The sequence below is a fragment of the Alternaria infectoria genome (assembly GCF_024043175.1).
Source record: "Alternaria infectoria strain BMP 0036 chromosome Unknown scaffold_12, whole genome shotgun sequence".
Classification (NCBI taxonomy): Eukaryota; Fungi; Ascomycota; class Dothideomycetes; order Pleosporales; family Pleosporaceae; genus Alternaria; species Alternaria infectoria.
The window spans coordinates 427,412-441,603 of record NW_026250701.1 but is presented as its reverse complement, the minus strand read 5'-3'; the positions used below and the strand labels follow the sequence as shown (position 1 = coordinate 441,603).

The following is a 14,192-nucleotide window of genomic DNA, read 5'->3' as shown; positions in this document are numbered from 1 at the left end:
GTAGATACACAGCTACTTTGTACCCGAGCAGAACCATACGATACGATAGAGCACACTACGGGTCATTTCCCTCCGTCCCATGCACACACTCCGTCATAAACGGAAGAAACATAATGGTCGGCCCGTCTGGGCAGTACATAAACCGCTGCCCGTAGAACGTTTTTCGCAGGACATTAGCCTACAGAGGTACTTCCCCGCCATGCAGCGTGCGGGGTGGCTGTCTCGGCGATACTTGGCCGTCGGCTTAAACTGTCTTTGCACAGAACGGATCCACTTGCCATGGTGAAGCTTCCGGATAAGTTGTGGAGGATGAAGATCACGGAGGTTCCGTGGTGAGCTTCGGTGGTAGTGACGTCGCGAGCTAGACCGGATAAGGTCATCGGTCCGCTTGCTATCTCCGCACGGTTCCGCAAGCGGGGTCAGCGAGCTGCTTCACGCTGGGGGGTCGTGGGAGCGATGATATGAGTTGAAGTCTAAGGTATATAGCCGTGATTTTCAAATCGGTTGGTGACTGTGCAAAAGATAAAGAGACAAGTGAGACGCCGACATAGTACCCGAACTTAACGAGAAAAGGAAGGACTCATCGCATCATTGGACAGTACCGAAAGGAAATTGTGAACAGCACTGCGAGAGAGGAAATCAACGGCGCATCTCCGAAACACCACCGTTAGGAGACTTCGACTCCTCAATCCGGTCCTTATAGTCGTTGTGGCCGGTGTAAGGCTCTGCGACCATAGGTGCCGCAGGTCCGCCCACGGCAGCATACCTCTTGCGCCTGCGGAAGAAGCTGTGTCACGATAAGTCAGTCTTTGAGACGGTGCAAGAGCTTTCGTGAAAGGTCAGACTTACATAACAGCTCCGATGATGGCTATCAGAATAGGCAAAACTAGGCCAACGCAAACACCAATGATGATCTTGTTACTGACACCTCCGGTCGAGCCATTGACGATATCGTGTACATGGTCGCTTCCATCTTTGCCGTCTTCGTCGGGCGGAGCGACGTACGGAGTTGGTTTGCCGGACACAGCTCTAATAGTCTTTGCCTGCGTGCCGAATGCGACGGTCTCTTCTACGGTATCAGATGCTTCGGCTGGCCATGTCGCTTCAACTCCTGGTGCTACTGATGTTGTGATGAAGGACATGAACGTTTTGCTCGTAGTGATTTGCGCTGAGTTGGGGCAGTTGGCAGGCCCTGTGATGTTGCAGCTAACACCGCTTCTGGTGATCTCCGTACTTATTACAGTCTCAGTGAGATCTTCGCGTCTCTCTGGAGCGGGTGTAATGGTGGGTAGTGCCGACGTTGGTTTGCCTGCAATGCCGCATACCTCCGCCAACGTGGTCGTGAAGATGGCGGTAGATGCTTCGGCCACCGGTCCCCATGTCTTGGTCTCGTTGAACCATTCGACAGCGACTGATGCGCCAGCGATCGCGCCTACAGCGAAGTTATATTCTTGAATGACTTTCAACTTGCAGTCCTCGTCGTCTGCAGCGTACGTAACATTGGTGTTGAACTCGGCTATGTTTGCGTAGATGGCGACTTCGATACCAGCTTCGACTTGTGGACTCAACTTATCAACCAGGCTCAAACCTGGTGGTGGCTCTGGCATCACAACCTCGAGCCCACAGTGAGCACCGATACGGAGGGCTGCTTGCATAGTAATGCTTGCGCTTTCGAGGGTGACAGGCAGAAATTCGAACTGTCCCCCGTTGCTGCACATGGTCAGTCATTTGGACACTTGTTGAATATGTAGTCGTAGAGGAGACTTACACTGTCATGTCGGCAACCTCATTTCCAAATAAGGGTAGATCTATCGCGACACCATCGTCCAGCTTGACATGAAAGCCACTGCTAATGTCGATAGCACCTTCCACAGCCAAGATAAGATCAATACTAAGCACCGCACCGAGCATCAGGTTCGGCCCTATCTTCATACCGACAGGAGTTTGTGTAGCAAAAAGAGTGATTTCATATGTCGCTCCAGCATTGAGAACGGTTCCAATCTCTAGGTAAAGCTCCATACCATCGAATTGTAAGTGTAGGTTGGCTGCGTCGATGGTCGGAACATTCAGGTCGAATGCAAGATCGAAGGTTGGCCACTGAAAGTCTGACCTGTCAATGCCGTCGCTGATGGTGAGGTTGTCCAAGACGTGTTCTACCGCATCGCCTAGTTGCTCTTCGAATCTGTTAGTGAAGTTTTGCACAGCGGTGCTGACTGAGTTGATGGTGTTGTTGAGGAGCTCGCCAGCGTCGAACTCGGCGTCGATAGTGAGCTCAGCAGAGGCAACTCCCTTGACGTAGCATTTCCGGCAGGTGACTTCTATACCAGCTTCGACTGTCGTGGTCCCATTCTCGTGCTCCTGTAGCGGATTTGGCTCGAGTGCCCTGTACGAATGATTAACGCCCGCCGACATAACGAGTACTATAGATGTGTACTCACACGGATAGCAAAGTAGCACCACTCCAGCTTCTCGCTATGTTCATGGGTTCAGCCTTGAAGGAATCTCGCTTCTCTAGACTGGCTAGAGCTAGGCCGCGCTTTACGGCATGGTATGTATCCTCGACAGAGTGGCCTGGAGCATTGCGGACCTGTACGGAGGAGTCGAGTGGAGTGACGGCGGCATGAGCCCAAGTGAAGGCAAAGGACAGAAGAAGATTGCGAAGTAGCGCCATTGTGTCCGCAGAAATAGATGCAAAATCGAAGCGAACTTTTGCGTCTGAAATGATCCGAGAAGAATAGCAAAAGCCAGAGACTTGCTACATCTCGAAAGAGACCAAACCTACTCACTTATACACCACCCTCCCTCACCCCACCACAGTACATCCGGGTATGTACCGCCCAACGGCACGAGGCTTTGCGGCGTAGCACAACCGGGGGCCGAATATGCGGGATGCAACCGAAAATGCTTCAGTACACTGCTTCGCCACCAGCACCATACCAGAACCGGCGATACTGTAAGGAAGAGCATCCTTCGGACTTACATCGACTAGGCTCTGGTACATCTGCCACGGTAATCGTGACCTACTTTGTACTTTGTGTGTGTCTCCCGGTAATAAGACATGCAGGCTACGATACATTTCCCGGTAAATTGGGGGAGAACTGTGAGTGGAAGGGATGGTGGACGGGGTATTATTGGAGTACTGAGGGGAGTAAAGAGAAGGCAGATCCAAAGCCAAGGATCGAGTACAAGAAGTGTATGCATCTCGCCGTTGTGGTAAGACTGGGGATGTGCTCAGACTGCTCACTCAACCTCAGCCTTGCGGCCTTGACCTCGCAGATACGATCAAGCAGTGCCGGTATGCGGAAATGTCTCGGCCCCATCACGATGGCCCCCATGGAGAGACCGAACTCGTGGGGAGATAAGCAAGGCTGGCGCAGATAGTATCCGTATACTATTTATGGGCATACACATCCACGGAGTCGAAATATCTAAGCCTTCCAAAAGATATAGGCTGAGCGACTTACCACACCTACCCCGCAGCAAGTAGCTGAATGGCGTTGCTGTGATGGTTGTTGTTCCCCTGGCAAGCGATGCAGCGTTTTGCGGCGCAGTAGATGCATGGCACATATTTTCAGAACACTGCAGCGAGTGAGTGACCCCGCAGTGTTTCGAGTTAAAAGCCATGCAGAATCGCAGCCTTCACTGGGTTGTCGTGTGTGCATCTCTCATGCTTGAAGACTGCAGCGTGCAGGGACGCGCGAATCAGAGGCGGAAGCTGGCTTTAGCCGTATCTTCCAGAATGATGATCTCTAGGTGCTTTGTCGTTGGATGTAGTGCTACATGACAGTACCTAGGTACGCTGTTCTCCGATGGCGAGGGGTAGGTACTGCGCAAGGGGTGTGGAAGTACTTTGCTGTTGCTGCCTTTAGGCACATGCATTGATGCGCTGGATAGTAGGAGGTCATCGGCGTGGCCCATGGGCTTGCAAGGCCATGATGACGGGCAAGACGAAAGAAGATGACAGCAGAGAGTATGCAGACGTTTGGGAGTTGCAGAATGGGCGGAGCGCAGCTTCCCCAGACCCGCGTGGGCACGCGTGAACCCGTCCATTGACGCTAGCCCCATTCCTTCAGGGTCCCTTGGCGCCCGAACGTCACCCATGGCAAGTCGCGTATGAAGGTTGCCAGACGATCGCGCAGCCGCCTCGAAGACACACTCAGCACTCAGCAAGCCCGAGGAGGAAGCATTACACACCCCGTATTGACGCGACCGCACATACTTCGACAAAAGCCTTCTCAACCCCAACAAGACACCTGGAACGAAGACCGGGCGCCCCCGATAACCCGCAACAATGTCGCAAGCCTACGAGCGCGAACAACAAAACAATTCCCGCCTCGATGAACTCGCCTCGAAAGTATCTGCGCTGCGGGGCGTGACAATAGATATCTACGATAATGCACGCGATCAGCATGTTATTGACAGCACTGTACGTTCTCTACTACTCATTTACCTCTAACTCTCCGCCACGACTCCTCTTCCCTTCATGTCCCACCTTCCTCCCACTCCGTAATCAACACATAAGAACACAACTAACATCTCATTCTATAGAGCGACACCTTCTCCTCCTTCGGCACATCACTCAAAGGCTCCGCCACGCGCCTCACACGCATGGCTTCATCGGGGAACAAGGTCGCGATTTTGAAGTTGGCGGGCATAATAATAGGGACGGTGGTGGTGTTGTATTGGATTTGGCATTTGATCTTTTGAGAAAGACGGGTTTCGTGGATATTGGTTACATGGGAACATTTATTTAGGAGAGTCGGGGCGCGACATTGAGGAAAACGGCAGAAGAGGAAATGAGGTCTGGCAGGCGACCACAATTGGGATACTGATATGGGTCCTGGGATAGGGTAACAGGAATGATGTGTTACGGGCGGAAACGGCAGGGGCCATATGCATATCTGGCGTTTTGGGGGCATGTCTATTGTGGTTTCGCTTCAGCGGTCTATGAACATCATACTATGTACATTACACTCCGTCCAAAGCCACAGCTTGTTTCACGCTTTGAAGGATACGAATTAAAGTACGAGTAGCGTGCAAACACCGATCCAACACACCACTTCTATTCCCAAACATTGGAGAAGAGATCATCGCTACCACCACCAAATCCTCCTGCAGGCTTACTTTGAGTGGTCGTGGTGTGAGTTGTGGTAGTCGTCTGCGTGGTCGTAGTGGGTGCGGCACTGCTCCAGCCACCAAAGTCATCGTCCTGCGTTACTTGTGGTGCGCCCCAGCCGGGAGTTGTAGGCTGAGCGTGCGATGCCGTGGATGGAGCTGCGGGTTGGCTCGGGGCAGAAGAACCCCAGACGTCGTTGCTACCCCAGGCGTCCATGTTCGAGAATCCTGAGTAGTTTACAGTCGCAGGGGCAGGGGCAGCCTTGGGAGCGGGTGCTGATGCTGGTGAAGACAGGTTGAATGCTGAGCTCGTTTGTGGCGATGAGAGTGGTGGGGAAGTGACCCTTGGTGCAGGCGCTGGTGCAGAGGGCATAGACAGGTCCAGAAGATCGTTCATGCCGCTTGCTGCAGGAGCTGCAGGCTTGGATGGGCCGGGGGAGGAGAAAGCGCTGAAGTCAGCCATACCACCTGACGGACTCATTGTGCGGCTTTGCGATTGAGTCTGGGGAGCAGGCTTGGAATCAAAGAAGTTGCCGCCACCACCAAACATGTTGGAGGAAGATGTTAAAGGCGGTGACTTTGCGCTGGAGAAGCTGTCGAGGCCGGAGAAAGGTGAGGGTTTAGCTACCGGAGCAGGGTTGAAAGACAGACTGCTAAAGGCATCGTTCATGCCACCAAAGGCCGACTGTTGGGGCGACTGCTGTCCTTGGGGCGACGCCAGTCCACCGAATGAGTCTTGGCGTGCATGCTGCTGGGGCTGGGGTGGTGCGGCAGGCTTGGAAGCGTATAGCGATAAGATGGACTGCTTGAGATCTGGTCTCGACGGCGCCGCTGCAGCAGGACCTGTGCTAGATGGACGAGATGGTGCCGCAGAAGATGATCCGCCGAGAAAGTCCAATCCCAACAATGAATCGCCTGCCTTGTTCTGTTTCGGTGGGGCTGTCTCTGCCTTGGGAGGCCCTCTGGCTGCGATCGGGGGTCCGGTGCTCGGTCGCTGAGGAACGGGGTCGTCGCCGAAAAGGTCGATGGTTGGCGGCGGCTGTGCTTGTCGCGGGGGAGGGGGAGGCTGGCTGGAGCTCTGAGCTAGGCGTTGCGATGCGGAGCGTTCTATTTGGACCTTCTCCTGAACCTTCTTCAATGGCTATACTTTGTTAGTTGCTATCCCGTGCAGCTATCCTGGCCCACTCACAATATCGTCATCGTCCGCCTCCAAAGTCGAGGGATCGGGCATAGGCCCTTCCATGACCCATCGCTTCGACTCGTACTTTGTGCGGATGAAGTTCTCAATCTTCGCCTCGGACGGCACATGGCCAGGCGCCAATTTCGACTCCCAGTACTTGTTTGCTCGCGCATTGCCCCATTTCAGCACGCTCTGGAGTTGCTCGTCGGTCCAGGTGTCGAGGTCGACTGACTTTACTTTGCTGATATGTGTTCCCATGCCACGGTGGATTCCCGAGCACCGGATGCAGATGAAGACGCCCAAGTTCCAGCTGGCCCATCGTGGGTCTGCAGTAGCTGTCAGCAAAGGCGCATTATACTTAAATCCTGCATAACTCACGCTTGTTCCTCTTGCAGTCGGAGCATGTCTTGTTGCCCTCGAGCTTCACCAAGTTCTTGAGCGTGGCGCGATTCTGTTCCGCCCGATCAGCGGCAGGGTTGGGCCGTCGCGACATTGTGGGGTAGATGCCGTATGCGGAGTTCGTGTTGGGGGTGCCGAGTCGTATTTCAACGCGTGTGTCTAAGAGAGAGCAATAGTGATTCGCGAGGGCACGTGTCGGTCGAGGGTGGAAGTGGGTGAGTGGGGTTAGGTTGTCTCATTCGTGCCTGAAGCGTTTGGTTTCTCACCAATGACGCTCGTCTTGGCACTCGATACCGCCATCTCACATGTCAGGGGTTTGGTTTGGGCTGCAAGTCGTTCGAAGTGTTGGAAAAGCAAGATAGATAATTGTCTCTATGTGATGTCGTATATGTATGACAAGGACAACCCTGCTTGGACTGAACGCATCGCTGCTTGGAAACGCCTCCCCGGGTATCACAATGGTGTAATGCTACAATATAGTACATGCGCTGACCACCGAAAAGCCTGTTATATGCAATGCAGTTATAGAAATCAAGCGGGACGGAACCTCCAGTCGTCCCAGTCTTCGTCGTCGGACTCGCTCTCGCCATCTTCTTCGACGGCTTGAGGCGCTGGCGCAACGCTCTCTGCCTCGACTGGTGCTCCAGACTTGGATCGCAATGCTTCCCTCTGTTCCCGTAACCGCTTCACCCTCTCTTCAAGGCCTTCCATCTCCTCGAATTCGTCTTCAAGCGCCCGCGCAGCATCCTCTTTCTCGCCCTCCATCTCCTCGTCCCTCCTTGCGCGTTGTGCACTCTGGTCTTCTCGTGCTTGTGCGGCGATCTGGGCGGCTGTCATGGGCGCGGCCTCGATGACAGCGCCCGAGTAGGCGGATCTCGTGGGCGGTGGTGGCATGGGCTTCTCGGCGTTCATCTCGTTCAAGAAGGCATCGAGCTCTGCTTGGGCTGTGGGATCGAGTTGGGGCTCAGGCGCCTTGGGTGCCTCTGGAGGCTGGGTATCTGGTGTTGACGCGCTTTTCTGGTCTGCTGCGGGCGCGGCTTCCTCTCCATCCTTTGCAGCTCCAGCATCGAAGAAGCCCGCTGGTACACCAGCCTCTTCCTCTGTTCGCGTGCGTTTCCTCTCCTCGACGGTCTCATCTGTAGCCTTGCGCTTTTTCGACGCGGGTGCCGTCGCAGGAGCTGCCGATTGCTTTTGGGGCTTTTGCGCCTGCTGCCGTGCTGCGCGCTGTTGTCGCAAAAGAGCTCGTGCGTCGGCCATGATGATGCAGGTGGTTCTTGCTCTTTTGGAAATATGGGTCGTCGTGTATGTGCCTATAGTCTGCGATGCCACCGGTGTTCTTGTTGAGACTGGCTGGCCCTGCTCCCAGTAGCTCTGACGCCAGCCGCGCAAAGGGTCCACAGCTCGCTAGTGGCCAGGATTACGGCAGCCAAGGCGTCGGCAAAACGCTGTGTCAAAGCTCCACCTCCTCACTGACACCACTCAGTCCGACACCACACGACACATTGCGACTCCCTCTGGCAACCCGCACCCGCCCACTGCTGTCTTCTAGTGCGCTCACGACCCAGCGCATGCATTGAGCTTCCATCCTTCGCGGCTGACATCTCTTTTGCGCCCACACACCGCGCGGCACCGGCTCCGCATTCGGCAGGTACGCGCAAGAGGCAGTTGCGACTCATAACCGGCAGTCGCACAACGCATCGCGCCTTCTGTCTGTGCAGTTGGGCAGGAGCGCTCGCTCGCGCTCGTTTACTAGTTAGAGGCGGCTCCATACTTGGTGTCCGTCTGTCCGCAGTGCGACGCGCGTAAGGCAGGATTGGGGCTTCCGTAGAGACTTTTTGAATCTTGTTCCGCAATAGCATAAGCTGCACTCGTGGTATCGTCTATATTGAGCCCATCACCCGTGTCCGACACCATGGCCGGTAAGCAGACACCATCTACGCGCATCCGTCGCATCAAGCCACTGAGTCGCGCCCCTCATGGCACCCGCACCACCACGCGCACGCCCATCCCCAACCCTCACACTGATGCTGATATTGCCACCGCAGACGAGATCCGCCGCTCCGGGCGCGCCAACAAAGGCCACCACACCAAGAACGCCGATTCCCTCGACGAGCCCTCCCCCGCTCCCAAGGCCAAGGCGCCACCAGTTCCGGAGAAGAAGGGACAGGCGCAAAGCAAGAAGGGACAGGCAAAGGCACAGTCACAGCGCGCGCAGTCGACGCAGTCCTCCCAGCAAGATGAGGAAGAGGAGGACGCCATCATCCGCTGTGTCTGCGGCGACCAGCGCGACATCCGCGGACGCCAGATGATTTGCTGCGACAGCTGCGAAGCCTGGCAACACAACAAGTGCCTGGGCCTCCCCGAGGGCGACTTCTGGGAGGGCAAGAACTACTACTGCGAGCAATGCAAGCCCGAAGACCACACCGAGCTGCTCGCTGCCATGGCGCGTGGAGAGAGACCGTGGGCGCGCAAGAAGGGCTCCAAGCCCAAGCCCCGCCCCAGCGACGTCAAGCAGGAGGCCGTCTCCGAGAAGGCCAGCACGCCTCAGCAGTCGGCCACGCCCTCACAGACCGCTCAGGCCCCGGCTGAGGCTCCTACGCCGACGCCTGCTCCCATCACTGCGCCTACACCAGAGGCCTCCAACGGACATGCAGAGTCAAAGGTATGTCATTGTACACTAAACAAATTGTCGCACGCTCACACCTGTAAACAGGAGACGAGTCAGCCACAATCGCCACTTGGTGAGAAGCGTCGCCATGAGCCTGCCACTGAAAAGGCCAACGCGAGCAAGAAGCGCAGAAAGTCCAGCCACCACGAGAGCAAGCCTACCCCCCAGTCAGCCCCAGTCGGCGACATCGACTCGCTCCCGCAAAACCAAAAGGCTGTGGCAGAGAAGCTTCGGGACACACTCGCACCGTTGATCAGCACCGCCTCGGAGACCAGGGGTTTCCGCATACCGGATGGGCAGACTGCCAAATCCCTCGCCACCAAGTACACTCTCGAAATGAGCCATGCCGCTTTCAACCTCTACGGCGAACCTACTGGATCGTCTTCGCCATATTTCACCAAGATTCGTACCATCATGTTCAACGTCAAGAAGAACACAGTGCTCGTGGATCGCCTCCTTTCTGGAAGCTTGAAAGCTGATGATCTGGTCAGTATGGAGGCTGAAGAGATGGCGAGCGAGGACAAGCAACGTGAATACGCAGCCATGCGCGAAGCGGCCGAGAAGCAGATGATCCTGACCGAGGAGGCCGGACCGCGACTACGCAAGACTCACAAGGGCGAGGAGATTGTCGGCGAAGACAACTTCGAGAACGATCATGACGACTTTAAGCAGCCCACACTCCGCGAACGAGAGAGCATCACCGAGGACACTGCGATGCAGTCACCATCCGGACCACGCCCTCCAGAGAGTCCCGCAGGTGCATCACGAAGACCTACAGAGATTGACACCGCCCAGTCCGAGCACGCACGACGAGCATCGGCCAACTTCGACATCAACTCTGTCTTCGACAAAGTTCGATCGCCACAGCATGATCAGCAGGCCTTCCTACAGCGCCGCCAAAGCTCAATGCACATGCAAGACAAGCCTCCGGCTGCAGTTGATGACGCCGACGTCGACCGTTTGCTCAAAGACGAAGACAATGATGTTGAGATGTCAGGATACTCCTCGGACCCGACTGTTTGCTGGCAGGGCTCCATCAACATGCAGTCAATGGAGCCTTTCGATGCGGTCGCTAGATTCGTCGCTGGTGGTGACTTCGGTCAGATCGTGCCATGGGAGAAGCTGCTGACCAACACTGTGGCGATCCAAGGTCGCATCGAAAGCGCAAAGGGAAACGACTACATCCAGAACATTGGTCACACCGAGAGCCATGAAGTTTCCATCCTGGCCGTCAGCCCTGTTACAACGGATGGACGCACCATCCTGGACCATCTGTATGAGTACTTCCACTCACGCGGCAGATGGGGCGTGGTACCTGTCGAAGATAACGACATCCTGCGCGATCTCTACGTCATCCCTATCGAGGAGGGCGGCAGCAACCTCCCTCCTTTCATCGACATGCTCGAGTACTGCACTATCGAGACCCCTCGCAAGGAACATATGTTGATCCTAGCCATGGTCGCCAAGCTTCCCGAGATCAAGCCTCAGCTTCCACCTACCCAACATTTCGAGCGATACCCAGAACAAGAGATCGCAACTGGTCAAGTGGCTCCGCCTGTTCTCAACAACGGCCCCTCGCCACTGAACAATCCTCACGCACCTCAGTTCTCGCCTGTCAGTGCTGCCTACCCATCAGCCCAATACGGCAACCCGTTCGCCGCACCGCCTGCAAACATGGTCCCAGTCCAACAACCCACGCCACCCGTCAACGGCCCGCCGCATCACCAGATCCCCAAGGCACTTGAGATTCTCGGTCCATATATCGATGCGCCAGTCATTGTTACGATCTTGGGATCTAGTTTGTCCCAAAACTCTGTAGTCTCAGAACTGCAGATGATCAACCTGAGACACATCGTCGAAACGGTACCGGAAGCACGCGACAACATCACAGTGCTTACGAACCACCTCCGCTCAAAGACCGAGTCGAATGGCCAACAGCAGGTACAGCCATCTGGGGCCCCGTAGGTAAGGGTATCAGGAGCGCTGGCCTCTTTGCGCATTCACAAGCGCTAAATTCGAGAGGAGGAGTGGGGTTTTCAGGTTCGGTGTTTTGAGGCGCTTGGATGGATGTACAGGGATTCTTGTAGCAAGGCAGGGCGAGGCCGGGATGCGCAAGTGTGGGCGGCGCTCTCTATCTCTTGTATTTGATACCCACATGTGGTGTACCCTGTTTGTCCCATGCGATGAGGCGGAGACGGTATCTGCCATCCATTTACCTCATTGCTTACGTGTACGCTCATTGCTTCTTTCTGTTCCAAAATACACATACTGTTTCGTTCAAAATGTTGCCTGCTCGCACTGCTTTGTGTAACCTGGCTAGCTGATGGTGGTAGTGCATGCTATGCGGTGTCAGGCCTCCAGCTAAGCCTTTTCTCCCCAGGTGATCTCTTGAGGCCATGCGGTAAGCGAGATTGACAGTTCGCTGTAATCCACGGTTTTCTGGCCTTTTCCACTTTTCTTACTATATGTAGTAATGCAACAACCCCTCCTTCGTCTACCCTTGTCCAACTCATACTCTCATCGGTGACGAACCTTAGTCCTCGCCCCGTTTACCGGCATATCTGCAGGTAGACTCCCACACACACAGGCATCATACCTACCTGGGTACACAGGAATGCGCAAATCACCCCTCTTTGTGACCATGACGCGGCATGCAGAAGGGTGGATAAGGTGCATTTCCGCATCCCCGATGTCTTCTCATGCAACTGCAATCTACACTCTTCTCTCAACCTACTCGATACAGTGCGTTGAGCTTCTTGGCACCGGAATGGCGCATATGCGGGTTGTGTCCATGCCACATCCATAGATCCATACCTTTGCTTCAACTTACTGCTTCCGGCATATTGAGTGTTGGCACGGGGTGTAACGTGTGATGCAACGGAGGTGCGCGCATGTATGCTGTGTGACTGTTGCTTTGACTAGGTAGATTGATGCCTGAATATGCCGGCTGTGCATAGCTCGCAGGAGGACCTACGATCAACACTTTACTTGGAAGTTACTGTATGCAGTTGAATTGGCGGGGTAGGGCGGGAAGGACAGACGCTGTGTGACTGTTGCGTGACAATTGGCGTGGACGAACTGCAGGACCTACGATCAACACTTCACTTGGAATTACTGTGTTGAGTAGAATTGGCGGGGTAATGACGATGGCACATGTTGTGTTGGTGACATCCTGCGGTGTTCCGTGCCCAGGTGGTGTGGAACGCAGGCATCGACACGCGGCTTCAACATTACTCGAAATAGTGTGTTGAATGTGTTGAGGAAGTACAAAAACTGTTGAAAACGTGGTGTCACACTCTGGGAATCAACGGTCAACTGATAACTTACTAGATACAGTAGTTTCTCATCTGCAGCTTCTTGGTCGGGAGCGGGCAAGGTGATACTAGGAGGGCACAGCAGATGAGAGGACTTGTCGTACTCATGCATGCACGCCGACCTGGGCATGCATAGTGTCACGCCGTAATCGATGGCAAGCCCTAAACTTTCCTAACGAAGTATCTTCGCAGCTGCCGCTCGCTGATCTGAGGTGGACCGGGGAGTACAGGGAGGTACGATCGACCATAAACAACGACGTGCGTGAGCTCTATAATCGATGGCCAGCCAGGAACTTGCTAGAAGAGGTAGCTTCACACCTGCAGCTCGTTGGTTCAGAAAACCCTATGGTGAGACCAATGCTTCACAGCAGGAGTACAGAAGAGAGCCAACCTAATCCCGAGGTCTCGGGTCGTCACCTCGTGGCCCTTACTTCACTCGCGGCCACCGTGATCCACAGCTCCCTCGCAAACCTGCCTATCCGAGATCCCCAGCCCTGCCTGGCGGCCGTCATTGGCTCCACAGGGCCAGTGCCCTTCCTGTGGGTGGAATCGACAGTTTTTTGCAAACCTTCCCAACGGGGTCGCCAGCCCTGCCTGACACTTGCGATTGGCCCTGTAGGGCCAGTAGCGGCTCCACATTGCCCTTTCTGCCAAGACTGCCGTGATCTACGACCGCTCGCGCGAATTACCGCATGCGGTGCCTATCCCTGCTGACGCCGTTACGATTGGTTCCACAGGGCTGGGAGCCCCGCAGTGCCCTTCCTGCCGCGATCGATGGTCTTTGAGTTGTTGCCTAACGGGGAAAGCCGTCCTAGGGCCAGGATTGCGATTGGCTCGCAAGCGTCTCGCCGGTGTCCCACGCACGGGAGAGTGACCGGCAGGCGTATGTTGACATGTGCGATGCCAACGCAGCACCATACAGTTTACGCATCGTACTTTGCACTTCGCATGCAGGGAAGCGGATCAAGACGCAAATAGTGGAAGATCAATGTCGCATCTAGACTCTCTCAGCGCCGCTCGACCCTGAAGGGCTCAGCTCGAGTGCCTGCGGATCCATGTATCCACGTATCCACGTATCCATCCTCTTGGAGATGTCTAGGGAAGGCCTCATCATTTGCGCAAGAGTCGGGAGCAACACGACCTCGGGATGAACCGAATCAGACTTCCAGCACATGACAGAAACAGAATGAGAAAGAGAATAAGAACGAGACCGAGACTCATGGCCCTCGCGTCGTCGTCATGAGCCGTTATCCTAACCTACACTACACCGACTAGCACCCCCATACGCACTGCTCGAGCAGAACCCCCCAACGCGAACGCGAGACTATCATCAACAGCTCCTCCAACAACTACCGCATGCAGTCATTTCGCACAAGAAACAACGCAGCTAAAGCAAAACCACCGACCGCGAACAACCGCACACACCGATGTTGCGCGGCACCTTCCCTTAGCGTAGTCCTCATGTAATCAGTAATCGGAGCCAAAGCGAAAGCGAGCCTGGGCACGGTTCTTTGTA

At 55.1% G+C, this 14,192-nt stretch overlaps 5 protein-coding genes across 5 annotated transcripts; 2 read left to right on the top strand and 3 right to left on the bottom strand.

Annotated features, from left to right (window-relative positions):
- Window positions 1–639: 639 nt before the first annotated feature.
- J4E92_007371 (uncharacterized protein) lies at window positions 640–2,671 on the bottom strand (the record flags this gene model as incomplete). Its single annotated transcript, XM_051498734.1, has 4 exons — window positions 640–787; window positions 850–1,710; window positions 1,769–2,383; window positions 2,439–2,671. The coding sequence occupies 4 exons, from the start codon at window positions 2,669–2,671 to the stop codon at window positions 640–642; spliced, it is 1,857 nt and encodes a 618-aa protein (XP_051351008.1).
- Window positions 2,672–4,291: 1,620 nt separating this feature from the next.
- On the top strand, window positions 4,292–4,707 carry J4E92_007370 (uncharacterized protein; the record flags this gene model as incomplete). Its single annotated transcript, XM_051498733.1, has 2 exons — window positions 4,292–4,426; window positions 4,549–4,707. 2 exons carry the CDS (start codon window positions 4,292–4,294, stop codon window positions 4,705–4,707), a joined length of 294 nt encoding a protein of 97 aa, XP_051351007.1.
- A 355-nt stretch (window positions 4,708–5,062) lies between these two features.
- On the bottom strand, window positions 5,063–6,788 carry J4E92_007369 (uncharacterized protein; the record flags this gene model as incomplete). Its single annotated transcript, XM_051498732.1, has 3 exons — window positions 5,063–6,256; window positions 6,305–6,621; window positions 6,674–6,788. The coding sequence occupies 3 exons, from the start codon at window positions 6,786–6,788 to the stop codon at window positions 5,063–5,065; spliced, it is 1,626 nt and encodes a 541-aa protein (XP_051351006.1).
- A 437-nt stretch (window positions 6,789–7,225) lies between these two features.
- On the bottom strand, window positions 7,226–7,951 carry J4E92_007368 (uncharacterized protein; the record flags this gene model as incomplete). The annotated part of the gene is made up of 1 exon (XM_051498731.1): window positions 7,226–7,951. The coding sequence occupies one exon, from the start codon at window positions 7,949–7,951 to the stop codon at window positions 7,226–7,228; it is 726 nt and encodes a 241-aa protein (XP_051351005.1).
- Window positions 7,952–8,606: 655 nt separating this feature from the next.
- J4E92_007367 (uncharacterized protein) lies at window positions 8,607–11,327 on the top strand (the record flags this gene model as incomplete). The annotated part of the gene is made up of 2 exons (XM_051498730.1): window positions 8,607–9,356; window positions 9,408–11,327. 2 exons carry the CDS (start codon window positions 8,607–8,609, stop codon window positions 11,325–11,327), a joined length of 2,670 nt encoding a protein of 889 aa, XP_051351004.1.
- Window positions 11,328–14,192: the final 2,865 nt, after the last annotated feature.